Here is a 27,885-nt window from a genome sequence, read left to right on the forward strand (position 1 = left end):
TTCCGGTTAGCGCTCAGCGAACCACCATTTAAAGGGATAGTTCAGAGTGCTCGTTGATGTAAAAGCAGAGGTGTCAAACTCGTGGCCCGCGGGCCACATGTTGGCCCTCCAATCAATTGGATGTGGGCCACCACTAGAGCTGAACATTTAAGCAATGTACAGTATTTCATAAACTATTGTAACAGTCTTTATACCTGTGTAAATAAGAAGGCACTTGACCACAATCAGGTCGTCCAGAACTCAGAACTTTCAACTGGCTTTTAAGACAAAAAGGCTCATATCATGCCTGTTTTAGCCCCCCGTCACTGGTCACCAGTGAATTTTACAGTGACTTTTTCTGACCTGCTACAGCTTCACACCAGTCTGAGGTCAGCAGGTCAGATGTTACTTGTGGTCCCAAAGACCCATTTTAAGACACTCCTTTGAAGCAGGAGCACCCAGACTGTGGAACGCTCTGCGTTTTTCCCATCGCTGCCTCGACACACAATTGTCGCTTTTAAAAAGCAGTTTAAAACATTTATTTTTAAGTTAGACTATGGTTCTTATTTTATGGTTCTTATTATTTTACTTTTATCGCCCTGGGAAACTAGTTTCCATCATTCATTTGAGCAGCGCCACCATGAGGACACATCAACCAGCGAGTGAAACTGTCAGGGACGATATCTGCCCTGGCGTATTGAGTATCGTATTGCACAAGGAAGGGCAATGATATATCACCAAATCGATATTTTGACCCACTCCCTATTGTCTGTCAATGTATGAAAGAGGAGGAATAGTGAATATATTGGACAAAGGATGTTGAAGATGCAGCTGCCAAGCAAGAGGAAAAGAGGAAGACCATAGAGAAGGTTTATAGATGTTGTAAAAGAGGACATGAGGACAGTTGGTGTAACAGAAGAGGACACTAGGGATTAGGCAAGCCAAACAGTCAAAGAAGAAGATTCTCACAAAAGAATGAACTCATAGATTAATAATAAATAAAAGTCATCCTACTTTAATAAGTCATAATGAAATCGTACTTTGTTTTTAATTTGTTTTATTGAATTGTTTAAAGGGTAATCACACTGTGATGAAAGCCTATCAGAGCAGTTTAAACTAATTTAATCTGACCTGCAGTCACTGCAGTTGAATGTAGTTATTATTCATTATTATATAATATAGATAAATTAAACACTGAATATGTTTTAATATTTAATATTTATCTTATCAGTATTATAAGATATTATAATATTATAGTATATATTTAAAATCATATTAATGATATTTAACTTTAATATTTATTTATTGCCCATGGCTTTTTTTTTCTCCTGCTTCTCGAACTCTACTGTGCCAGTTGAGGAAGATACGTTTGTGCTTTTATTTTGAAGCCCAAACCGTTGTGTCTCCGGTGCGTGTTGACACGTCGCTCCACGGAGGTGTAAGTGGAGGCGCACCGCACATATGGACTGCGGAACAACCGCAAAATCAGCTACATTTTTAGCAGAATATTCACATAGACCTCAAGTTGTTGTTATAACTGTGTTTGTTGTTATTTCATATGTGACCTTTCTTAGACGTTGAAGTGATGCTGTGGAATATGACAGTCAGTGACGTCACATGATGGATCGTAAATGATGACGAGACAATGTGCATCCAGACATGTCACATAGAAAAAAGACACAAAAGTTACATATAAAAACAGGAACAAACACTGATGATACAGAACAAAGCTTACACACAGTGGAAACAACACACAGGAAAAAGTCCCACATTGACCAAACTGGATCACAAAACAACAAAAAGCAAGTTATCCAATGTCATTGCCGGTGGTCTGTATGTAAAGCTGAATATGAACAAATGTTATGCCTATCAGCTCCAAGGCACTCCCTGTATAGCAGTGTTTATATCTTTCCTTATAAAAAACAGGGTAAAGAGAGATGTCTAAACAGGTTGGAGTGTGATGGAAAACACAAAGAAGGGCCGACTTGAAGTTTCAAAAGTGAAGTCGTTCAGCAGTTTGATAACTGATAAATGCTCCTCAACGGCAAGTCAGTCAGGTCTGATAGGACACAAGACACACAGCATACAAATAAGGCTACAACGTGTGTGTTTACATCCTGGTATATCCTGGTTTGCTTTGTATATCAATTGAAAACTGTTTCCAGCTGATTGCTCGCACCTGCTGCCATGTTTTGGAGAAGAACCAGTTTTCAAAATCTGACATGATTTTAAAAACGTGGCAAACCAGCTTTGTAACTGATGTTCCAATGCTTAGAAAGCACAGACTAGATGATCCAGCCAAGACACAGGACCACACCCTTGGTGTTTAATCAAATGACTTCAGAGAGGAGATTCCAGGGATTTGGGATCTCACAGAAACTGATGTGATGTAACGTGACTGCAGAATGTAAACGGTCATGTCTCCGTTCAGTTGGGATATGTCTCACAGGACAAATTAAACAACCATACTGTTGCTATAAATACACAAGTCTGACCTCTTTCTCTAGGTTTGTGGTGATGGTCTTCACATTCATCCTCTCCACATTGTGGGCAGCCCGGTCAACTTGATTATTGTGATGTTCTGTTCACGCCCCAATCCCGGTTTCAGTTTAATGCTCATGACTTGAAATCAGAAAGTCACGTTTGTTAATCCCTCACACTACAGGATACTGTGCTAATCTGTTCAAATTAGGCTAAAAGCAGAAGGCACCCACAATTCGAAGGACCAGATTGTGACCGAAATCTGGCCAATTACCGTCTTGTGTGGGGTAGACTTTAGCTCACTGGCCTTTTCCTCTGTGGACTGAATTCACCTTCCTGCTCTGACTTGGTCTAAATTCTCAGGTAGCATCAGAGTCTGCTTCCTCTGGGGTTGCGAGTGCACACATGCTGACCGATGATAAATGGTGTCACAACACAGTCTCTCCTCCTGCTTTCCAGCTGAATGCCCACACGGCGTGAATGGACTGCACTTCATTAATGCACGGACAAATGAGCTTTCAGTGGAGAGATAAAAAAAAGGGGTGCTTGTTGCTTGTTATTCTCTCCTTTTCCTCCCAATGAATGATGTGATAAATGCATCACATTCAAGAACAAGAAGTTTATCTGCATGTTCACTCTTGTTTCCTGAAAGCAGGCGGTGGTGTTTTTCACAGCCAGGAAACCAGCTGCACACTGTAGAACTGAAAGGCCAGTCAGTTTCTACACTAGTTATACATTATAAATTAATTTGAAATTTCAACAGTAGAACACATATTCATTTGTACAAATAACCTTTGATTGAGATTTGTCTAAATGTCCAAAAACAGGCCAAAAAATGGAAAATTATGTACAGGCCTTTTTTTTTTTCAGTCTCTCCTCTCTGGTGACAAAGACGCTGATTCTCCGGCATCCTTCTGCAGCGCGAGTGAAATGACTGTAATAGTCACATGTGGGATTTGAAACCACTGTGTAATTGCAGTAATACAAATTGCACTTTAAAGGGTTAATAATCTTTATCTTACACAGATGGTTGTTTGTCTCTATGTGGCCCTGTGATGGACTGGTGACTTGTCCAGGGTGAACCCCGCCTTTCCCCTTATGTCAGCTGGGATTGGCACCAGCGTCCCCATGGCCCGTCATGTGGAGGATAACTTACCAGATGCTGAATAAATAAATGAATGAATGAATTAAAGAATCTTGTGCAGACACCCTGCAGGAACGTTCCCCGCATAGCAAATAGCAACACCTTTCACTTCACTTTTTCAGTCAAACTCTTGCCAGGACGCTGTCGTTTTGTTTTATCTTTGCACCACAAACCACAACTTTCAGCCACTTTGGCACACCGCAGTACTAAATGTATATGAAGTCCGTTCTCAATGCCTGCAATCAGCAAGGAAACCTTAATATTGGAGCTTTCCAGCAACAAAGGCAAACTACCCGGGGCCCTTAAGCTGAGGAGGGGCCCCTGAGAACAGCAGATTACATTTGTCCATAGCAACAAAAATGTTTTGAGAACCCCCTTAAATACTACAAGTGGTCATGTAGAGGCTGCATTGACATCCTGGTCCCTTTTGCCTGGGGCTCCCAGAGTCCCTTGAAACACCAATTATTATACATCATTTTACATGAAACCCACATTCATGTTCCGCTCTTGATTTTAAAATGAGTCCTTTATCAGTCCTGCAGGGGAAATTACTTCTCTGCATTTAATCTCATCCGGCAACCCTCCGGTTACAAGCCAAGTTCCCTTTCCCATTAAGTACATTGTTTACACTGGCAAGTCCAACAATAAAGTAATATAACACACTAAAGCAATATAATAATTCTATTCTGGTCAAATAAAGAATACAGGAAAGTTAGGTTATGTGTAGTCTAGATTGGCGCTAGATTGAGAGGTACTGTCTTGGAAACGGGACGGTCTAGGGGGGGGCTCCTCTCTCGCCGGGGAGCAGCAGGCACCATGCTGGGGACTTGGTTGGTTCCTGGGCCTCCGGACTCCTCCTGGGAACTCTGGTTCTATTTCTCCTTCCTGGTGGCTGATCCTGGGCGGGCACCCCTCTTCCTGGTCTTCTGAAGGGACAGATGCATGGCTGTATCTAGGATTGCTGGCCTCCCCTGCCCTGTGAGACTCGTGACCCTGTGAGCCGACCCTACACTGTCATAATATCCCCCGCTCTGATTCCCAACCACATCTAATGACAATCCCTTTAACACACACATACTGACTCACACGATCACACACAAACACTCATTCTGCTCCGTAATCAAATTCAAATTGCTACAGCCGTTGTAGCTGCAGTTAACCTTTCTTTATGTGCTTGTTAATAATAATTATCGTTGTTGTAATTAGCGGTTAATGTTTCGTATTAATGTCAGCGTTGTTACTGTCATTGTATTGTATTATGTTATCAACCCGTACCTGTACTGGCTTTGGTCTGTCCCACTGCGATGTGGAGACCCCACATCACACAATCAGAAAGGAAAATATAGAGAACAGTTATATAAATGAACAACAAGTAGAGTATGACAGCAACTCCAGTTAATCACACTGAATGCCTAAGTTGCTGGACAGGACAAGTTAGAATAACAATGATACATAATGATAATCAATTAAAAAATAAAGATGAAAAGCCCCCAGTTGCCTACAAGCAATATAATGGCCTCAGTCTTCCAGTGTAAGCAGACACAGAGAATGAAGTGAGATGCTATTATTATTATTATATTTGAACAGATTCTAGACTGACAGCCTCGCTGTCACAGAAAGTCTTTAAATGTTTTTATTCAAATTTACAGTCATTTATACATACAAAGTTCACTATGGTGTTTTTTGAATATGGGAAGTGAAACCGACTGCAGGGGGAGGTAAAGGTCTGGTTTTAGTACGTGCAGGAGGATTTATGAAAGTAACATAATGTATGTATTTGAAAGAGTTTACATTTTACAACCCACAAAACACAATTCCTTCTGTTTGGAATCAGCTGTTTTATCATGATCTTGATAATCCTATTTCATATAATCCTATCCTATTTCAGTGCCCACGGTTGGAAACTTATCTCTTGAGTCACAAAGTTTAATATAGGGAAGAAAAATAGTCTTTTTTTTTTAGAGCTTGTTCAGGAAAATCTATACTTTCATTTCTCAGTTGCATTATTTAAAGAAAAAGGGGAACTTTGCAAAAGTGAGGAGTTAAAGAGAAACTTCCTGACTTCACTCACAACTCAGACCTTCAACCACAACGTTGGAACCTTGTTTGGTAAGATCAGTGCTTTTCAATGGAAATGAAAATATTATTGTAATATAGTAATATCAGACAATTGTTCGAAAATTTTAGATATTGTAAAAATGTCCAGGCCCTTTTTGAGTTATTAGTTGCTAAACATGTTTTAATGTAAATTGTTACACAGTTTGATTTCTACTTTATTTTACAGATCATGAATGTCAATGGCACCCAGGAGAATGGTAACAATGAGGACCATGCAAGCTCTTTAGCTCTGAATATAGGTCTCCCACTCTTCTTTTTCATATTCATGTTAGTGGCTGGCGTCATTTTGTACAAGTACCAGGATAAAGTGAGGAATGTGATGGAGTCTGCACGAAGTAAACGCCAGAAAAAAAAGGATGATTCTCATCATTCTACCAGTGTGGCCTCAGAACACTCAGCATTGCACATCCCCATCTATGAAAACGTGACTTCTCAAAAGCCCGACTACAGCAGGGAGCCACAAACCCACAGCAGGTAAGATTCTGTGTCAGGACTCGCGGCCTAGAGACAGCCACTTTATTAGGTACACTGTACATCTGATAAACTATCAGTCGTAGCATTCAGTCGTGTTGAGAGATGGTCATCTGCAAATTGATTGTAATTAAAGGTGGTTATTTATTTAAGTGATTGCTGCCATTTTCACCCAGAGAATCTGCAGCTCAGTGGATATTTTCTCTTTTTCGGACCAACTATGGTGGTGAGTGAAAATGACAGTAAATCACCAGTTTCTTAAAAACCATTAAACAATTTCAAAGTCATTTGAATCATCTTGCTTCCCCATTCTTATGCTATGCTTAGTCAGAACTTCATCTTGACCATGACTACGCACTTAAATGCATTATATTTCTATTTTTGTGAATGAAAGCCGTTGAACATGTGTACCTAATGAAGTGGCAGGAAAGTGTGTATTTAGCAGAGAGGAAACGTTCAGTCTGAAATGTCCTTTTGTGACAGTACATCTGTCCAAAATGAGAACAAATGAGGAAACAATGTGCATGAAGTAAAGATTAACCCCGCTTTGCTCAAGCGTGTTGTAATATACTGTGTTTATTCCCACGACTTGGCTGACATCAGCTGGGGATTTCCGTTGTTTAATAAGCTTTAAAGTCCATTCAGCTCATAAATCAGTGCTGAAGTTTTTCCTCTGAGGAGGAATGGAAACTGGGCAGTGTGAGTCCACACACTTACATGTCCAGTGTCATTTTCAACAGAGAAGCACTTTTGTGATTTGAACACCATCCACTGAACTCACTGATCTCCCGCAGGTTGCCCAGAGACCCTGAAGAGGATTTGTACTTGCAGTGTGACATACCAAATGACGCCATATACAGCAATGACCCGCAGTGCAACCTCGTCATCCTCCAAAACTCCAAAGAAGAGGATGTGTACATTATTCCAGATTCATGATCATAAAAATATGTACGTGTAAGAGTCTGTATGTGAGTTTGCATGAGTGTGTGCTTGGGTTTTCTCCGGGTTCTCCAGTTTCCTCCCACAGTCCAATGACATGCAATATGGGGATTAAGGAAATTGGACACTCTAAATTGACAGTTAGTGTGTGAATGGTTATTTGTCTCTATATGTCACCCTGTGATGGACCAGTGACCTGTCCAGGGTGTGATTGGCACCAGCGACCCCCGCGACCCTGATGTGGAGGATAAATCAGTAGCAGATGGATGAATGGATGGTTTCTGTATGTTGGAATACTTCAGTCGTTGTAAACCATCAAACAAGTCTGTGCTACAAATCTACATTGTTACAAGTTACAAAACATGTTGCTGTTGCTTTTTAAGGTACAAACGTACACATCATATTTTACGTGTACATGTATTGTTATTGTGGATTATCACTTATATTAGGGATAAAATGATGTGTACAAGTTGTGCACAGATCAGATTAGGACCATGTTGAACACATTTTGACAAAGACCCAGGGTAATCTGTTTGCAGATTCGATCTGAATGCTTTCTCTTTGTACGTCTGAATTTGATGTTGATCTTTAAAGTAAATGTAGACATTTTAGACATGTATTATGTTCTGCTCTCCCTTCTGATGGCAGCACATCTCTTTTAACCTCCTTTATTTCCCTTAATTATGTAAACTCATCACTTGTTAATCTTGTATGTTGCATGTTACATAACGATGCGCATGCTTAGTCAGTACATAGATATGTGTGAATTTACTGTATATACATGGGAGGGTTTAAAGTATCATTTGTTGTAGAAAATAATAATTAATTAATTAATTAATTAATTAATTAATTAATTAATTAATTATAATATTATTATATATATATTATTAATATATGTGATCAGTGACATTTTGCCATTGGAAAATTTGAATAAAACCCTGAACTTAATTGATATAGGTTACTATAATTTGCATATCTGATGTTTTGGATACACTTTTTATAAGTATTATTATTATTATTATTATTATTATTATTATTATTGCCATATTACTATCATTATTATTATTATTATTATTATTGTTATCATTATTATTGTTATTATTATTATTATTATTATAATATTATATTATTGTTATTGTTATTGTTATTGTTATTGTTATTATTACCAGCCACAAATATAAACACATGAATCTGTTAAAAATGTAAAATAATTATTTAATTGTATTAATTATACTTAGTCACAATTTCTGTCCAAAATATATTTTTTTTGTGGCTTATCAGAGACAACGGACTGTGCAGAGAGGATGTGAAAGTTTTCATGATCATGTTGCAGAACAAAAACTTTGTCTTATGGAGCAGAAGAAAATACACCACACACCGACCATTTTCTGTTCCTGTTAGTAGGAATTTGATGAACAGTTCTAAACGTGAAGATTAAAACCTGGAAGAAACCAAATACAGCAGGCCAGAGAGTTCTTAGATTGCATACAGAAGAGTTTGATAAATATTGTTCAATAACAGCAGGTGTGTTTGCAGCTGTGATTAACCCTTGGAACTTTCCATTACTACTTCCATTACTAACCTTACAGTATATACAGAGTGTCTTATATCCTTTTTTTCAGCACACCTAGGCAATCTGATGAGAAAAAAAGTAATTTTCACCAACTATATAAACGCACCTGTGCAAAAAGGACTTTCCAATTCAGGAAATAATGTTAAAAATCGGATTGAACTTGTGGAGTGTGGAAACACGTCACGGTTCAAAGTTCACTTTGCTCGTTTTTATGAACAAAAAGAAAAGAAAAACGGTCTATTATTGCTACTTTATATCACTACTAAAAATGTGACATAAAATAAATCATTACTTTGACTTAACACATGACAAAAAAAGACATAGACTTTTTTAAAGCCTGAATATTCGACCTATAAACACCCCCCCAGGATGTCCATATAAGGAGTTGTGTATTGTTCCCACGGCAATTTACCATGGGTGCTCATGCAGGGTTAATTGCCCTTTAATTCATCTGCCAATTTATTCAGTTTTAAGACTTTTAAGATGCAAAACTCCCTCTTTCTCAGCTCTTTCAGTCCCATCCTTGAGCTCCTGTCACTAAACAGACACAAGCTCTGATGACCTGCTTTGAAAATTAATTTTTATCATCTCTACATGCTGATTTCTCAAACACACCCTGACCTTCTTGTAATCTACGGTGGATAAATGTGTTTCTGGCGTGAGAAAAGGCGTGAGAAAAGGTCATGTGAGTGTATTTATTATGAAATGTACATGTGGATACATTCAAGTGCAACACTTCCGTCAGCATCAATTCGGAGCATCTATTTAGACATTTTGTTGAGTGAAATGTTGAAGACGACAAATCTAAATCTGAACCACGTGCCTTGTAAACAGAGCTGGACCGAGCATTTATTGGACCCTAAGCAGAATTTGATTTGATCCTCCTTCCCACCACCAAAAACAATCGACTATTGTCAATAACTGATCAATCAATCACTGTATGAAGGCGTTTGTTTTCAAGTATGATAATGCTCTCTTGTGAGACATACAGTAACAAGTGTATGCGTAGGGCCAGCTCTTCTCATAAGACAATATAATACTTAAAAAAACGACATTAAAATGAAATAGTAACGTATATAATATATGGTAACTATAAAAACCAAAATGACACAAACAGAACTATAAATATAACTTAAAATAAATAAGGCCAAACAAAACAGTGACTCAGCAGTAACGGTTTCATCTACAAAAAGAAAAAAGAAACTTGCTTTGTAAATAGTAATAATAAAAAAATGCTTCTGTTCAAAAACACTGTCACCTTTCTTTTCACCACGTAACATTTTCTTCCCCCAATGGAAAAACAACAACCACCCCAAAGATTAAGGCCTACAGGAAGTAGCATGGATAACCTTCCTTCCCTCAAGCGCAGTGACATTTACTGACAATAAAGTCATCAAAGGGTGTCAGTTTTAACTTTCCCCTGCTGTCGTAGTGCATGAGAACCATGGGCTCGTAGGCTGCCGGCACACAGCAGGGCCGAGGTGTCCCTCCTTGGTTGATCTGGTGAAGCCGTGACTTCACCTGCGTGTGCATGCTGGCTGGTTTGTAGTTGTGGGGACATGTGCCGTCGCAGAAGTGCATCGTGTACTCGGTTGGGGCCACGACCCAGTCTGTCCAGCCGATTTCTTTGAAGGACACTGTGACTGACTTCCTGCAGCACCGCCCTTGCTCATCACAGTCATCCTCTTTGTTGGAGCGTCGCATCCTCTGTGCTGCTTTGGGCTGCATGAGGCCTAAGGCCAGAGAAATGATCGGGTCTGCTTTGAGGGCGTCGCTGTCAACTACAGCCACACCCACATCCACAACCAGCCGCTGACCATCATCGCCTCTCATCCACTCCTCCACCTCAGGGCTGAGGTCCAACGCCACGTCTCCAGAATCTCCAGAGACATTTACATGCACCACAGAGTCTGCATGTGTCCAAACAGCCAAGTGCGTCGACCTCATGCCAGTGGCTTTAACTCTAATGTCTCGATTTACCTCAGGCTGAACTGTTGTGGGTTGATTGAGGTTCAGCCTGGTGATTTTCAGTTCCGCTGAAACTAGTCTCAGTTGAGCGTGGATGTGTGAGTTTTTATGGAAAACAGCTCTGTACCACTGTTGAGCAGGTTGTGGGCGTTCCCCCCTCCAAGGCACTTTTGCCGCCTCCACTAAAACACACACGTTAAAAAAAAACACACACACACACACAAACACAAACTAATTATGTTCTGTAATGATTTCACTATTTAGGAAATGACCTGGTGTGGAACAGCTATAAGAGCGGAGAACCAGTGGAAACATACCTCCATGTCATTTGTTGACTTCCTATCTTAGACATTAATAACAAAATGTGTTCAAAGAGTAACACGGTGTGACAGGTGTGCCTGTCACGCTGACGGCTTCTGAAAGATTGTAGGAATGTGTTTTGCTTTGACTGTGTCTATTTTCTAACAAGCGCATATGTAAAACCTCTGGAGGTAAATTCCATGAGGTCTGAGATCTTTACCTGGAGCAACTCCTGTATATAGTTACACAAGTTATGTATACACCGGTACAATAGCCTCTGCCTGTGCTTGTGCAAGAATAACTCGTCATGTTCCCTCCTACACCCACTGAGACTTATCAAACTCCACATCAGACATTCAAGTGTGGCAGTGGTTAAATTATAGGCGCAATGTTTTCAGCTTCCCCTTTCTTAAACAAATACCTCACCTGTGGCTGGAAAGAGAAGTGTAGAAACTGTGGATTGCCTGGTTTCACTCATCAGCAGGCTGGAATTTCTTCTCTTCTCTCGTAGTTTTTCCCTGTAGAGCTGATACATCTTCCTCAGCTCCTGGTCAGTGGCCTTTTGTTTGATCTTGGGCTCCCTGTCCATACCCAATGAGCTGAGGATCCCCATCTTCACTGCCTCCAAAAGCTGGGCCTTCTGGGTGTCCGCCCTGTCCCCATCAGGAGGTGTGCTTCTGTGGGCCACATGGGGCCAACTCTCCCCTGAGCTGGAGAGGCAGACGACGAGCAACAGCACGCAGGAGATGAGCGGATGGATGGAGAACATGATTAGCCTGTCAGGTGGATTACGTTCGAGAGCGCTGCAGCGCAGTGAATTGGGTTGGTCCAAGTTATGAATGAAATTCCCTACTTGCTTTTATTTATAGAGCCTTTGTGTTGCCACACCCCTCTTCAGTCAGGTGAGTCAGGTAAGCCTGTGATGGGCTCAGCCAGGGCCATGCTGTATGTCATGTGGCAATTTTTAGCTGCAGTGTGTTAAGTGTCAATAAATAAGGACTATAGAATTTGAAATATGTGACCTGAATGTAGAATTATGGGCTACTTTTATCAGTGCACTGTGGGAACAGAAATGACAAATGAAAAAGGGTGTGATTTCACCACAGCACGCGTGTCACTTCATTTATTCATCAAATTAATTACCATATGTTTCACATGGACCAGTTCCCGGGAAAGGGACAATGGGTAATTACATGTACATTAGCTTTTCTTCAGGGCTATTCGGTTATGATGATGCGTTTGTTCATCCTACAGCTGTGTTTCTGTCCTATTGTAACACTGTTCAGTCCGCTCAGAGTGTGTTCATGTGTCAGAAAGTTGACAAAATCTGGGAGTCCCCCATCTTTCAGACCTACATTTAACACACACGGGAAAGAACAACTGATAAAATGTCCCAGCTTCTTCCAAAGCCAGTCCAGAGAAGATTGAGCTCTGCTGACAGCCTGATAGATGTATCTGTCACTATTATCATCGTAATCGCATCATCACACAACTGATGTGAGGAGCTTGTTAGAGATCAAACGCAGCGCGCTTTAAAAAAAAAGATTAAAATACACTGAAAATGCATGCAAAAGTGCAACTCGCACTGTCATCTTTATGGAAGTGCGGCTGCGTCAGAACAACCAAAGAGACCAAAGAACAAAAACCTCAGGTGACAACTGCCTCTGCACAATTGAGTTATCAGCCTATTATGTGAAAATCTGAACGACTATCAGTGCACTGCGATTACAAAGCAGTTTTCCTCACACTGTGGTCGTCTGTGGCACTGACCCTATTCTTTTTTCCTTTTTTTTTACATTGAATTAAAGTCTCATTCACAGCAGCTGCTGACTAATAAAACTTTTTTTCTGGAGTGGAAAATAATGAGACAATAGAGTATTGTGACATTCTGAGAGACAATATATCTTTGTAACATTATACTGATGGGGGGGTTATTGAAGGTGAAAACAAACACTTTACATTATCACTCGATATGCAACTGCAATGTGATATGAAATGATGAAGCAAGATAAAAAATGACACACAAACCTAAGAATAAGTGCAGGCTGGTCATTAAATGTCATCCATTCAAAACAAAGGAGAAATAAGAGGTCATGAAACTGTCAACAAAACCAACACAAAAACGTATTATTGTTATTATTTTCATGACGAATGGTTTACTTTTTAGACAACGCTCGACAGAGGAGACAAAAACTTTAACTTTAACTGAGACAGAATGTAATTAAAATGTTTCTTTTCTTATTTTCAAATAATCAACTTTTAACCGTTTGATGCCCATTAAAAGTCGAACAATCTGAGAAACTGATACGTAACTTCTCAGTGACAGTGCGACACTGTGTGTGTGAAATTGTCCGCGGTGAGTCACCGAGGTGATGAAACAATCATGTGCCCTGCCGGGTGAGCCTACCTTGCACGTTGGAAGTGTGTGAAAGGTTCAGAGTGACTCATGCAAACTGGCATTGTTGTTTCGACTGTCATGTAAGACTCTCATTTTCATTCCACCGGCTCGTCACTCTTTCATCACTCGAAAGAAACAAATAGGGGAAAGCTGCCACAACAAGCCAGCTTTGAAGAAGAGTACCTTTACATTACATTACATTATGTAATGTAATGTAATGTAAAAGAGTACCTGTTTCCTTACAGGTACAGTGCCACTGCTGTGCTGTAACTTTTGTTAGATTCAACCCACTGTCACATAAGTTTACATAAGGCTGATCATTAAACCACACAAATCTCTCTGTACAACATTCCTGTGCTGCACGCAGGAAGTGATGGCCCTGCAATGCTAATTCCGCACTTTTTAGACCCACTCGTAGGGGGACGGGACCTCATTCCCACAATGTAAACAATTACAGTTACATTACATGTCATTTTTGTCATTTTACACAAATTTTACACTAATGATGTACAGGTAAAGTAACACTTGTGCTCGTTCATTTCTGGGAGAATGGGATGATGTTGATGTGGTGGATGATGAGTCTGTACGATTTTGTTGCTTCGGATTGGAGTAAAAAATGTAGGAGCTGATCCTGTCTTGATATTTTCATGAAAATACATAGCATTAACCCTTTCCTCTCCTCATGACAACGGTGTCCGCTGGACTGTTACATGGTGACCACTCCTGACAACAAACACCAGGACTGTATGAACTGGATGATGATGTCATTAGTGTTACACTAACAGGACCAAGTGTCACTGGTGATGAAGATGTTTCTCTACTCAGAGGAAACTGAGGTTTAGAAGCACAATCTTTCAAAAATACTACCCCTTTTCTAGTAATACAAATCTAAATGCAGATCTGTGAAAGTACTCCTTTAATGTTACATCGTTTCTGTCCGAAGGTGGCTCCATTGTCTTTATCACGATGGGTCAGTGACCCATCAGAGGGATTCTGAAACTGTCATTATAAGTAAATAAAAAAGCATACTGTTGCTTTAAAAATAGACCAAGAAGAGGATGACAGCACATTGCATCAGCGTGTCAGTTGCAGTTGCAGTTGCACTGCAGTGATGTTCTGTCCGAGGGTTAGACAAGCTGCTACAAGAGGATTTGAGCTAAGTCTGAACATTAAACATACATTACATCAATCATATTTATCAAAAGTTTGAATTATGTTTTAGATGTTTATTTGTTGCTTGGCACTGTAGTTGGCAGTATCACATCATGGTTGAGTGTCAACCCCCAGCAGATGAGCGCAGATAAAGATTCAGTGTGATTCAGGTAACGGAATGGTGAATGGTGACCTGACCACTGAAGGAACGTGTGTCAGACTTCCCTAAGGCAAAAGAAATGTAGTTTACTCTCAGATCACTTATTATGATGCATTACACTGAATGGTCCTTGTGGAATTACTGCTTTATAATGCCAAATAAGTGTTGCCTACCACAGCTTTAAAGTGATTAATTTGGGGAACTTGAGGAGAAGTTGCCTCAGTTCTTCTGTGGTGTATTTCCCAGCAGCTTCTGTCTCTTATGTCAGACTGTGCACTAGAAGATATTTAAGATGATGAAGATGTTTAAGTAAGGTGACGTTTTAAAAAAAAAAAACTTTAACAGAGGCGCTGTTGATTAAAGTGTCCGTGGTAAAAGCAGATATAAGTATTCTTTTCTTTCCCCACCATCCAATTATTTGTTCTCTGTTCATTGGTTATGTCAAACAATTTTTCATTCCTCTCCTGTTTGACCGTACTAGGATTTTGGACTTGCAAAAACACATAGAATATGTAGAACACATAGTTGGATTGCGCCCTCTAGTGGCCCTAGTGCTCCAGTACAGAAATGGAGTCTGTGAGCCTGGAAGACTTCAATATAAGGACTTTATGTTGGAGTCAAGATGACAATTAGTTTACAATTAGTTTAACAAGTATTGTGAACCTCAAGGTTTCATTTTGTTCTATTCTATTCTATGTGTTATTTAATCTCCAAATGTTGTAGAAAGAGAAAGATGACTTCCATGTCTGGTTTGTTCCATTAATGAAGCTGTGGCAGTAGAAGATGACCTATGCTGGATCACACGGATGTCAAATGAATTTGATGAAAAACAAGGTCAAGTAATATTGTTATTATTGTAATACTGCCATGTAAATATTCATGGGCAGCATAAATATACGGTTCAATATGGCTGCACACAGGACACTAAAGAGAGAGGAAAAGAAAATGTCACTATTCATTATCATTATTATTATTATTATTATTATTAATATTATTATTATTATAATAAATAATGCTTTATCATTATTGTTTTCTACTCGAGATTTGGTCACAAATCCTACGTCTCATATTCAGATCTGAAACTATTGTTTGGTAACAAATACAGAGCAGTCAACTGGAACAGTAGTACTGAAACAGTTGTGGTCAGACACACGTCTGACATTTAACGTCAAACTGTTTGTGAACTTCAAAGGAGAACAAGAGAGGATTCATGTCCGCCTGGCTTACATAAAGCGACATGAGACAGCACAGGACAAGAGACGCCCCATTGTTATCACGATACTGCCAGGCACCAGGCACAGATCAATCACGGCTATTCAGCTCGGCTTCAGAGAACAATTGTTCTGGAGGCTTCACTCCTCCAGACAGACGCTGGTATTTGAATTCATCTGAACACTCACTCACTCACTCAGTGAATACATGTGTTATTATCTTATTTATTCGTTGTTTTTCGAGTTATAGGTGATTGCGACACAATCATGATGATCACTGAGGATTGATCTCTAATTATTTATCTTTATAGGGCATGAATGATGAGGGCACACACACACACAAGCTGGTTTTGCATTCTTTGTGTGGACACTCATATCACAGAACACATTTCCGAGCTCCTTACCCTCACCTTAGCCATCACAACTACGTGCCTAACCCTTACCCTAACCCTAAAACCAGGTCTTAGCCCCTGTTAAAGTTGTGTGGACCAGCCAAAATGTCCTCACAAGATCAAAATGTCCTCACAACGATAGGTTTGTTTGACAATTCGTCCATATGTGGACAGCCATTCTTATTGGGACACTGTATCGTACAATATCCCAAACTGAACCATAACCAGTTCATGCCTAACCCTAACCTTAACCTAAATAGTTAGGTTCTGCCTTATTAGGACCAGGTTTTGGTCTCCAGGAGGACTACTGGTCCTGAGCTTGTGCCAGTACACACTCACACTGGTTTTCATGACTTCAGAGGACATTACATTCATTTTCTGGAGACTCACTCTAACCTTTAACATAATTGCTGCTGGCCTAATCCTAAACCCTGACCTTGACCTTAACCTTAACTTAACCCTGACCTCTGCCTGACCTTAAAACACGCCTTCTCCTTAAAATGTAGATATTTACGTTATGGGGTCTTGATTTTTGTCCCCATAATATTTATATTACGCAGTCACATTATAGGGACTGTGTGTAAACAAATTTAGATCCCCACTACATAAGGAATACCGGGTGCACACACACACACAAATATGCGCGCGTACACGCACACACACATCAACAGTGAAACCAGGATTTTGTCTTTTGTCAACAGCTTGCCTCAAGATCTAATGTACCGAGACCGACCCTCCTCCGCCCCGTGCTCCTCCTGCTCCTGTTCCTGCTCCTCCTGCTCCTTGTCCTCCCCATCAGGTGATCAGCTAGGCTGGAGTGCCTGACCACCTTCTGTGGGCAGGTCGAGCAGTTTGGGTGCACACACACACACACACACAGGGTGGGGTGGTGGAGGGAGAAGAGGAAGAGGAGGAGGTGGCGATGAAGCGTTGCTCCCCGGTGAGAGAAGATCGCGGCGCGCAGCATGGGCTGACTGACTGACTGACTGACTGACTGATCCGGGATCTGTTTTTAAATTGTCTTCAGCGATGGACGAGCCGAATATCCTGAGACGCCGCGGTCTACAGGTAAAGTAACACTTGTGCTCGTTCATTTCTGGGCGAATGGGATGATGTTGATGTGGTGGATGATGAGTCTGTGCGATTTTGTTGCTTCGGATTGGAGTGAAAAATGTAGGAGCTGATCCCGTCTTGATATTTTCATGAAAATACATAGCATTAACCCTTTCCTCTCCTCATGACAACGGTGTCGGCTGGACTGTTACATGGTGACCACTCCTGACAACAAACACCAGGACTGTATGAACTGGATGATGAAGTATAAATTCTATTTTCAGTGGCAGCAGAGCTTCACTTCACTTCGCTGTAGTGTGTTCATTTTGGGGGCTCCTCATTGGTGCTTTGGTGGATCTGGTTGCCTTGGTGATAAGAGCACAAAAAGACAGGGTTCCTTGACATCCCTTTAATCTTTTCCAAGGCACCGTCTTTATCTCACAGATAGATCCATGTATGGGAATAATCAAGTCCCGCTGTTATTTCACGCATAAATGAAGTAGTGAAATACCTCATTATCTTATGGAGGAGGTGATGTGTTGTGTTGGTGAGTCTGTCCGTCCATTCATTTACACTAATTGCTTTCCTTTTCAACAACATTCATTTGCAATGCATAAGAGCAGAGCTTTACTAATAATGTACATGATGGTGAAACCACTCAGGTTTGTTGTCATGCCGTCCTGTAAATCCTTATGATGTGAAATTGTTAAAGTGTTAAGTGTAAAAGGGGAATTGATGTGGTCTCATTAGTGATTACACCTCATTTTAGGCACAGTGCCTTGTTTTTTCATGTGACTGTGTGCATTCACTGTCGAAGAGGCAGCGTCATTAGGAGATATGGGTGATTTCCACATGAAAGAAAATGAAATTTGTGCCGCAAAAATACTTCTTTTTCATCTGAGTGCCAGCATTGACTAGCCTTCAAATCCTGATTGACAATGACAGTTTTTTTTTTTAGTTCCCTGAGCTCAAATGCATGTGTGGATTTCTACATCCTTGCTCTTATATGACAAGAGTTATGCAAGAAACTAGGCCATGCTGAATCTCATGACATTTACGCTGCACTGAAATGAGGATAAGTGGAATTGATGAAGGAAGCATTCAGGGAAAGTTGTCTGGCAATAGGTTGCAGCTTCCTGCTGGACAATAGTTCAACAACAATATAATGCAATATGATGTTGTCAGTGGAAATGTGACAAAGGTTCAATATATACGGATATAGCGTTATATTGCACAAACACAGCGGTATAAGACAGGAACTCAGTTTACCTGATGTGTGAAATTGTTTTATGTTTAACTACTGTTTTTTGTTTTCATTCAATAAAATGGTTTAAAACCACACGCAAACTTTTACTCTCAAGTAAAAATCAATCTTTAATCAGCTGACAATTAACGTGATAATTATCAATATCAACTGGTTTTTAAATGTTAATTGCACCATATCACCGGCTCTACTTTTATCAGTCCAAAAAGGTTCATCCTGTCTTCTTGGTTATATCGTTGAGTTTAAGTTTCGTTCAGTCAGACAGTCAAAAAAACGTATTTTTCTGTCTGACTGAAGGAAACTTAAGTTCAATGCCCTAAGTCAAAACACCGTATACCTTCCATTTTACCATAAGGAGACAATGTGTGCTCTTATAAAAACAGAAAGTAAAATAGACAAATATTAGCGTTTTACTAGGGATGGGACGGTGCGGATACAGATATTGCAAACAAATCATTTCAAAGTCATCATTCTCCAACTGTGTAACGAATATTGTTCTCACAAAAAGTGTGATATGTAGGATTTTTTGATTGTATCAGATTTTTACATATTTATCTGTCTAATATCGGATCCAGTATCTGAACGATACCGATATTGACCGATACAATTCCCATCCCTACTATTTACTATATTCTGTCAGTCATCTCCAAACAATAAACACTTACATACTTATAGGAATAAGTGATATCTTAGAAATAGAAAAAAATAAATGTTTACTTTCACATCTTTTCTATTCCAGAAAGAACTCAGTCTTCCTCGCAGGGGAAATGTGTAAGTATCAACTGACTTATTATGTGTCTCTTTTGTGTCTTCTTTTGTCCCCCTCCCTCCTCTTCCAACCAGATCAGCCTGGTGTCGGTCACTTGTCAGCTTTGTTGTGCATGCAAGTCTTAGTTTACCAGTCTCACTGTTCAGACAGGTTTTACCTAAATGGAGATAAGAGGAAGACAGGAAGGTGCAGAAGGTTCTAATGTTTCTGTATAACTGAGGTAAAAGCTATACCATAGAAAATATTTAGAATAATTGACATTTTATTTGACGTGTATACCCATAGAGGGGACATTAAAAACTCAATTAGAATTTTGTTGTTATTTTATGTTAATATTAAGATTTAACATTTCGGTGTAACATTTAATATTTAATATATGTCTACATATAAGTTACCAAACGTTTGCTGTAAATGTGATAAAAGGTGTCATTAAAAACACTGTTTTAAACACAGTTTGAATTTAAATGTTATTCAAAATGTTATGGTCAGCGTGAGCCACTTAACAAACAGAACCTCATACCTCACTGCTTAAAATCCATGCCTATTGTGATACCCAAACCAGTTTTCCCTTTGGCTGCAACGGCTGATAATCATGTGATGATAATGTATTTGAATATTTCAAGTGAGCAAGCAAGCTGAGCCGGCTCTCATGGTTAAATGCCGAGTGTTGTGTTTCGTCCATCATTTCCTGCTCAGAATTCAGAAGTGTTCAGCTGGTGATCAACATGGATTGTACACTGTAGTATACAGGTTATTATATTCTTGGGGGAGGTGTCTCTTTCAGGATGACATCAGTCTGTTCAGGGACTTTCCCTTGTCCTGGTTTAATAGTAAAAAAAAAACAAAAAAAACCCAGCAACATCTTTTTCCTTCCTCTAAGATATTTGAGACAAGGAAATGATCATGATTTATCCAGTATATGAGATGACAACCTTTGCCGTTTGTGGCAGCTTCTGTTGTCCAAGTGATCAGAATATTGACAATATTTAAACAAGCTTATGTAAAGTTAAATAGTTTCTTTGCTATAAGATTTCTCTATCATCTTATAAACTGTTAGCTGGATTATTTGCCTGCCATTAACTGACTCACAGTTTGTTTAGTAATTTACTTAAATGAAAAGGGAATAAAACACAAACGTCATATTAAGTATATTACATTTCAATCAATTTTGTTCATTTGTTGATTTGATTCAAACAAACATCTGTGTCTTAATCACATCATGACATCCCATTGAGGTTTTCGCAGCAGTGAATGTTACAGCACTGTGCATTATATCAACTAAATATAAATATGAATGGATCAACAAAGTAATTCTGATTCTGAATAGAATATAATCAGAATATCTTATTCAGAGTAAAGCAGGTCAGATCATTGGTGTCGATAGAAAGGTAATTATTGAAATGCCGCAGGACAGTTGATTGACCACTTTTCTAATTTTGCACTGTAGCCATGGATGATGATGTGTTATTGCTGAATTATAAAACATCCCATGTTTAAATCATCATGTAAAATAGCCTTGCATTTGAAACAGACTTATCTGGGTTGTAAATTGGAAGAAACCTTATTACTATATAGGAACTTGTTGTCAAGTGAAACTCGTAGGATGATCTCAATTCTCCCCAAAAATATAACATTTAAGGTTGCTCAAAACTGACAGCTGTAACCAGTGTGTGATTCTGAATGTAATGTTTTATTAGCAGCCCATGTAAACATCACATTCAGAATCAGGTTTCATTCAAAAAGTCAGTAGTCAGATTGTTGTTGTCTATATGTAAACTAATCACTGAAATGTCCCAAGCCAGTTTGGTAATTCAGCAATGTGGCCTGAAATTATGATCTGTTATTGCTGAATATGAAACGTCTCATGTATAGATCGCCCTGCATTTCAGACTGTCATATTTGTTTGATAAAAGGTGTCACATACAGTAAGAACGTGCTCTGCACTTGGAAAAAACAATCTGACCTGGCGACAAGAATGAAACTTTCAATACCACTCGAAATTGACAGCTGTTAAACTGACACTACTTGCTGTGTGCATTTTACCCTTACATGTATCGTTTTGTTTTATGATAAATAGAATTATAACCATGCCTGCTGTACGTTTTTGTTGTTGTTTTTACACAAACGTCAGAAACACACAACTCTTAGTCTTCAAGGATTGTAATCTGTGCATGTGGTTGGCTCATACGTGTTGTCGTGGCTGTCCCAATAATTCCCATAGCGCATGAAGGCATCATTAGTATCTCCGCCCTCCGGCTCGCGCTGACGCGTCTGCGCAGTGCAGCACTTAGGGTTGCTGTCTACGGAAAGTTTGTATCATCTGATGGTGTCCTGAAGCAAATTCTGCCCGACATTGCGGTGTGCCGCTCAGGACTGACCGTGCTTGGGGAAATACGGGGCCGATAGCATGGCAATGGAGCGGAGCGGCCATGGCACTTCCACTCGCGCACTACCACAGAGATAGCTCCCATGCTGTGGGGTCTGTTTGTACCGAAGCTGAATGGAGTTTCTGCTGTTGGACACCTCGTACTGGCCTAGCTAGCACCTAGCACTAACAACAACTCCTCTCCCGGAGAGACTGCCACACGATGCTCCCTTTGTAACGACACATTATTTTTTAATTCTCCGGACTGGCTTTAATCAGTCACCACCATCATGTCTGACCAGAGCTACTACTGGACCGTGTTGCCGAGTTACAAGTCTAGTTTTGTGACTGGGGCCATGATGAAAAGATCCAAAGGGTGAACACAACACGTCTTGTTTCTATACCTTTTTATATATATATATATGTGTGTGTGTGTGTGTGTGTGTATGTATTTTTCCCTCAATAACAGAGACTACCTCGATATTGTCTGGACTAAACTGTGTCCTTTGTCCGCATTTGTCATCGGTTCACAGCAGAGCTGTTGCCACCCACAGGGAGGCAAACACTGCAATTTGTTGAACGTGTGTGTGGAGATCATTTGATTCTCAGCACGTAAACGCAACACCCCGCTGTGTTGGGTGTTAGTATCAGCTCAGATTGATAGTGCACTCTATGTGTCTGGTATATCCGCCCTAGTTTTGGTTTGCGACCGAGAAACGTGGCCATTGTAGTGTTCAGTCAGTGTGTGTGTGCGCAGACTGCATTGTCTGCCCTCGCTGTCGCATAAAACGACACAAAAAGTGTCTGTGCCAATCGATTCACTGATATGGTTAGCGGTATTGAAATGTGCTTTCATTTAGGATATATCATCTTCCTTCGTGAAGTGGAGTAGGACAATTTTACTTCTTCTGTAAGTGCATTAAGTGAGCGACTAGATAGATGGATAGATTATACAATTAAGCGTAGAGCTTTCATTTACTAATGAATGTCCTGCAGGTTATACAAAGTGTACATTGCACAGCATTGCTTTGGCTGGATCTCGTTGAGTAAATGCAGACAGTTCACCATGAGCAGACAAGTCAAACTTGCCTTTATCTTAATGACCTAATTTCAACATGCCACACTGCCAGCAACACACCACACACAACAAGCCACTATTGTTTTTGTCAAATATGAGTAGCTTAATCACTGGTAACTGTTGATTAGGCTCACATGGTCATGTTGTAATACAGTGATGCTTTCATGCCGTGTCTGTTTAGACTCTATGGTGTCAAAAGGTCGGTTGTTTGTTCGGTGATAAGAAAAAAATAGTGTTAGCTCCCAGAGGGTGCACTGATGCCTGTAGAACCCATGCATATAAAATCATACAGAGAGTTAAAATGACATATGATCTTTAAAGTAACTGCATCACACAGTAACGACACAGACATCTATGAGGGCGAGTCACAGTCGGAGAAAAGCCGTTCAGCAGGATTGAGGAAGAATAAAATGACCACTTGATTTTGCATTGAAACGCTAAATGGTAACAAAGATGACTGCTGGTCATCACAGCAACATACCAGTAACAAATCTGCAGTTCATTTATTACAATACATTACAGAAGTAACTCATCTTTTGACACTGTGTCATTGAAATTTGTAAATCGTAAGCTTTTAAATGTTGACATGTTTATAAAAAGCCACTGATTAAAGCTGCATTAGCTATGACTCTTCAGTGGAAAACCAATGAGATGGATCAATTAATGGATCAATGGATCTGTTAATGTGGGGATAAAAATATTGTGTTAATGGTGATGTCTGTAATAGAACATTCATATGTGGTGACCTTGAAAATAATATTTCTCTGCATCATTGTATTTAAAAAGCCAAGGTTGTTTCATAGAATAAGATGCTGTCAACATTACACACAGATGCCTGCCATAATCTAGAATAGAATATCACTTTATTAATACCCCAAGGGGGACATTACTTATCTTATAGCAGCAGAAAGAAAATAATGAATAGGTGATATACGAGATAAGATGGAAATGTGGAAGGAAATTCCTGCAGACACCTCAAACATGTTAGGCTCTACACTGATTCTTTGTTGAAATAATACAGCACATTGCTCATACTCGGTGTTTATGGAATAGAGCATTTATTTTTGGTATTTTCATTGTCTGGATCGCCTTTATAGTAAGACCCAGTAGATAAGCCCCAGAAACAGGTAAAAATGATACTCTTCTGTATGTTATGTGATTGTATGTTTGTAATATAAACATGTTTGTAGCTATATACAGCATGTATGGACACACCATTGCTAGTGCCAACACAGCTGTCACCAGTGTTTACCTTTTTTAACTGCCAGCAGCCACAGTTGATAGGTTGACCATGTTTTATTTTAACTGTTTACTGCACTGATAGTGGACTGATAATAACCCTTTGCCTGCGGCTCATTGTGTTTGTGACTGAATAAGCAAATGTTTTATCTTCTCTGTTTGTTTACCTTCTCTCACAGTTCCCGTAACAACAAGAGAAGGAGTTTGGCGGTCGGGACCACGTCGCCCACGCTCTCACGACCGCTCTCACCTCTCCCACTCGCTACAGGTACTTGTGTTGTTTTTACTCCTGTGTCTGCTCGGCTCATTGTGTGATGTTGTTTTCACAATTAGAGTTAAGGTTCAAAGGGTTCACTGCATGTAGATTAGATCACATGAAAAGCGGATAAGTCACTGAAGATGTGCTGACAGGAAACCACTGTATTGGATTTTTGTTTTGCGTACTGTATTTGCCTTCAGCATTGTATTTGCTTGATGCTGCATGTCACATGGTTAGTGCTGGTTTCCTTCTGGTCACCATTCCCTTCTAAATGCTTTTTTTTATGTCCCTTCCTTCTAGCTACTCATTGCTGGATCCTACCGAGAGTCATTCATTCTATGTTTTATATTAGTCATCAATTTTTTTAATGTGATTTTGATCTTGGGGACTGGTGTGAAAAAACGAGTTTACCATATAATGTGATCAACAACAGGACTAATGATGTCTTCTAAAACTAAGGTTCTTTGATTAAGCAAGAGAGGGGCCTTGTTAACTCCTGAGTGTATTGCTGTAGTCAAGTTAAACAGCTTCAGCTCGAAACATAAAATGAAAAACAACTGTAGAATTCACGATTAGGATCAGTGAACATATTCCAAAGTGAATGTAAAAGTAGGAGTGAGCCAGTGAACTGATTCAGCACACCAGTCATGCATCTTACAGCTTCTGATATTGTGTTTTTGTTTCTTCAGCTGGCAGCAGCCCCTCAGAAAGCCCTAGAAATGTCTCTGCCAGCACCTCTGCCAACTTCCAGTTTGCCCGCAGGTAAGAATGACCTTTTTATTATGGATTTAGTCCAAAGAAGTGTCGCTTTGAATCATTTAAAACATATTGTTGCATTGAAGACACAGACCAGTTTACAATATACAATGACCTACTTGATGGGGCTGGAAGATAAATCAATTTAGTGAATTAATTCAAACAAATGGATGAATTAGGATGATTTTTTTTGTTAATGAAAATGTAATTGTGAGGCTTCTGTAATTTATATTGGTGCGGCACTACAGGCTGACAGGTTTGTTGTAGCACCTTCAGTTTTATCAGCCATGGCAGACAAGTTCTCAGAAATATCTGACTGCATAGTCAGATATGTGAGTTAAATTGGCCAGTCAGCACAGCCATCAAGTAGAAAATCATTGTTTGGGTTTTTAAAAAGTAAATCTATGTTATTTGGAGAAACTAAGTTTGATGGTAATTAAATGACACAGTCATATTACATCTTTATCTGATCACCTTCCCTGACAAGAACATGGTGTTGACATTGTGAAATTCACTACAGCTGAAGTTTAGACTGAATAAATAAATAAATGTCAGTGAGTCACAGGTAACTTTTTTTATTTTTGACCAGGAGGAATAAAACTCCAAGTTAAAACCATCTCAAAACTTAAATAGAGCATCCAGTTTGTTTCTCCTTGGCTCTATAGCCTTTTGAATAAATATACAAAAATGAGACTTGTGGGGGTGTCTGAGGGCAACTGAATATCATGGATTATGAGCATGTCCTGGCTTGTTCTCTTTTGCCCCTCTAGTAGAAATAAGAGCTGAAATGCACATGGGCCAATTGCTGGACATGGATCTTGGCAATTCTAAAGCCAATTAGGGCAGCAATCAGTGTACAAACACACTATTTACCCAGAACTCATGTGTTTATGGGTAAAAGTGTCAGAGCTGGCCCTGTAATCATGCTTCATGCTGTTCATAGTCTCGCTAGAATTTAAAAGAACAGTGCATACCACTGATCCAGGAGAAGGGAATTGTGTGTTGTTTACTTGTTAGTAATGAGGCTGTGGCATAAAAACAGCACCACAGCTCATTCCAAAGGAGGTGGTTACAAAAATAACTGTAATGCTGCTTATCTAAATTATCACGAGTAATGAATTAGCATTAATATTGCAGTGCGCAGTATAGCATATTGCACCATAATCTCAGGGATGGAGAGGGGTCGCCTCTCGGCAGAGTTGCTCTGCATGAGCCTGCATGACTCGCCTAAATTTATTGAGACTTTTTGAAGCTGCCAGTGTGGAGACAGATGCTGTGACTGCACTTTTGAGAACTCCACTGGGTTTATTTGGTATTCATACAAGCTGTATATCTGTGCTGTTATTTTTTCCTGTAAACATGCAAAAGCCATACACGGAATAGCTTTGTTCACGCAAGCAATTAAAAAAAAAAGTCCTTTAAATGCAAATGAAGTAAAAACATGGCACACAAGCATCCCAAGGGTGCGGTATAATCGTTTAGCTGCAACTCCCTCCTCACCATTAAAAAGCTTTTTTTAACCTTGGGGTGTGACGACGGCCAAGAAGCTGACTCTAAAGAAGTGTTTTTCCTTTTACACCTGAAGGCATTGGTTCTAACCTCAATTTAAATCCAGGTTTTAAACACGTCTTTTATCCCCTTAAGCTGTAAAGGACCTTTCAACAATCTAGTATCCGTAGTAAATGAAGTGTTAAATGAATAGTATTAGCACACACATTGCATATGAACCAGGTGCAAAAACACACATCTTTTATACCTCATTAATCCCCAGAACTCCAAGCAGAACAATCAAATTGTGCCATCGTGTCACCTCTGATTTAGCCGGGAACTGGCATCTGCGAGAAAAACATTTGACATTGCAGTTTTAAGCAGGGAAAGAATTTGGGCCATGCCTTCATTGTGCTGCACTACATAGAAAGTTAGGGGACAGTGGTGATGGAGTCACTGTACGGGTGGAATTTTCACAAGGTCGCAATTTTCTGTGTGTAGTTGTGATCTGACTAGATTTGTCATGCTGTAAACGCTATGTTCTTTGTAACATTTGTTAAGAAAGGTGCTATAATAAAGAGTGTTGTTATTATTATTATTATTATTATTATGAGTGTACTTTGGATGTGTCTATAATGAGTCACAAGATTTATGTCTCAGTGGTGCAGTATGATAGCACCTTGGCAGGCATTTAGCCACAGCAGCACTGGCGGCAGCAGATTGTCACAAGCTGTGAGCTGTGACAGTCAAACGGGACGATGACTGTGTCGGCCAGACTCCCCATTAAAAACACTTTTGTTTTCTCTCTCACTTTGTGTGTCGCTCTTTTCCCCATCTCCCTCCTTCCCCATTTATGTCTGCCTCTTTTGCATCTGTGCAGCCAACTGGCCCGTACTGAAAGGTAAGAAAATGGATGAGAATGGATGAGAATGTGTGTGTATTTTTAGTTTAATTAAAAATAGGCATAAAAGGATGAAAGGGAAGCTTCTATGTGTTTTTGTAGGTCTTTAAAGCAGAGTTGCACCTCCTGGCTTTTTTTTTTTTTTTTTAAAAGAACAAAATATAAGTTTAGCGTGAATTAGATTTGATGTAATATCTAGTGACTAGTGAACAGTGTTTAACTTGTTTGTTTTTTGCAGAACGGATGGACGAAGGTGGTCTGTGGCATCAGTTCCCTCATCTGGATACTGCACTAATGCACCCAGTTCATCAGTATCTGTAAGCTGTCTGTGTCTCTGTGTGCTCCTCTTCTATTGTCCTCACTCTGTCACTCTATCTTTGCTTTGACGGTTTGTCAACATCTCTTTCATGGGAGCATTTAGCTTTCT

General features: G+C 39.7%; 2 protein-coding genes across 5 annotated transcripts in view; one reads left to right on the forward strand and one right to left on the reverse strand.

Moving 5' to 3' along the window:
- Nucleotides 1–9,385: 9,385 nt before the first annotated feature.
- Nucleotides 9,386–11,838, reverse strand: LOC122772665 (growth/differentiation factor 8). The gene is made up of 2 exons (XM_044030875.1): nucleotides 11,400–11,838; nucleotides 9,386–10,855 (listed from the first exon to the last, which is right to left on the reverse strand). Exons 1-2 carry the CDS (start codon nucleotides 11,740–11,742, stop codon nucleotides 10,065–10,067), a joined length of 1,134 nt encoding a protein of 377 aa, XP_043886810.1. The 5' UTR covers nucleotides 11,743–11,838; the 3' UTR covers nucleotides 9,386–10,064.
- Nucleotides 11,839–16,621: 4,783 nt separating this feature from the next.
- mast3a (microtubule associated serine/threonine kinase 3a) overlaps nucleotides 16,622–27,885 on the forward strand; it is a 28,749-nt gene continuing 17,485 nt past the window's right edge. For 3 of the 4 annotated variants that reach the window (XM_044030825.1, XM_044030833.1, XM_044030849.1), the window contains exons 1-5: nucleotides 21,648–22,113; nucleotides 24,234–24,322; nucleotides 25,003–25,075; nucleotides 27,438–27,458; nucleotides 27,697–27,775. In XM_044030825.1, the coding sequence (XP_043886760.1) occupies nucleotides 22,028–22,113; nucleotides 24,234–24,322; nucleotides 25,003–25,075; nucleotides 27,438–27,458; nucleotides 27,697–27,775 (348 nt within the window). In that variant the 5' untranslated portion in view covers nucleotides 21,648–22,027. Of the gene's footprint in view, nucleotides 17,355–19,342; nucleotides 19,375–21,647; nucleotides 22,114–24,233; nucleotides 24,323–25,002; nucleotides 25,076–27,437; nucleotides 27,459–27,696; nucleotides 27,776–27,885 lie in introns of those variants that run through there. The other variant, XM_044030841.1, reaches the window with a different exon arrangement.

The sequence above is a fragment of the Solea senegalensis genome, linkage group LG1 (assembly GCF_019176455.1).
Source record: "Solea senegalensis isolate Sse05_10M linkage group LG1, IFAPA_SoseM_1, whole genome shotgun sequence".
Classification (NCBI taxonomy): domain Eukaryota; kingdom Metazoa; phylum Chordata; class Actinopteri; order Pleuronectiformes; family Soleidae; genus Solea; species Solea senegalensis.

Bases quoted from the DNA above. Each gene is read 5' to 3' on its own strand.
- LOC122772665 (XM_044030875.1), bottom strand. From the start codon at position 11,742: ATGTTCTCCATCCATCCGCTCATCTCCTGCGTGCTGTTGCTCGTCGTC. The intron at 10,856-11,399 runs GTGAGGTATTTG...TGTGTGTTTTAG, and splicing joins ACTTCTCTTTCCAGCCACAG to TGGAGGCGGCAAAAGTGCCT.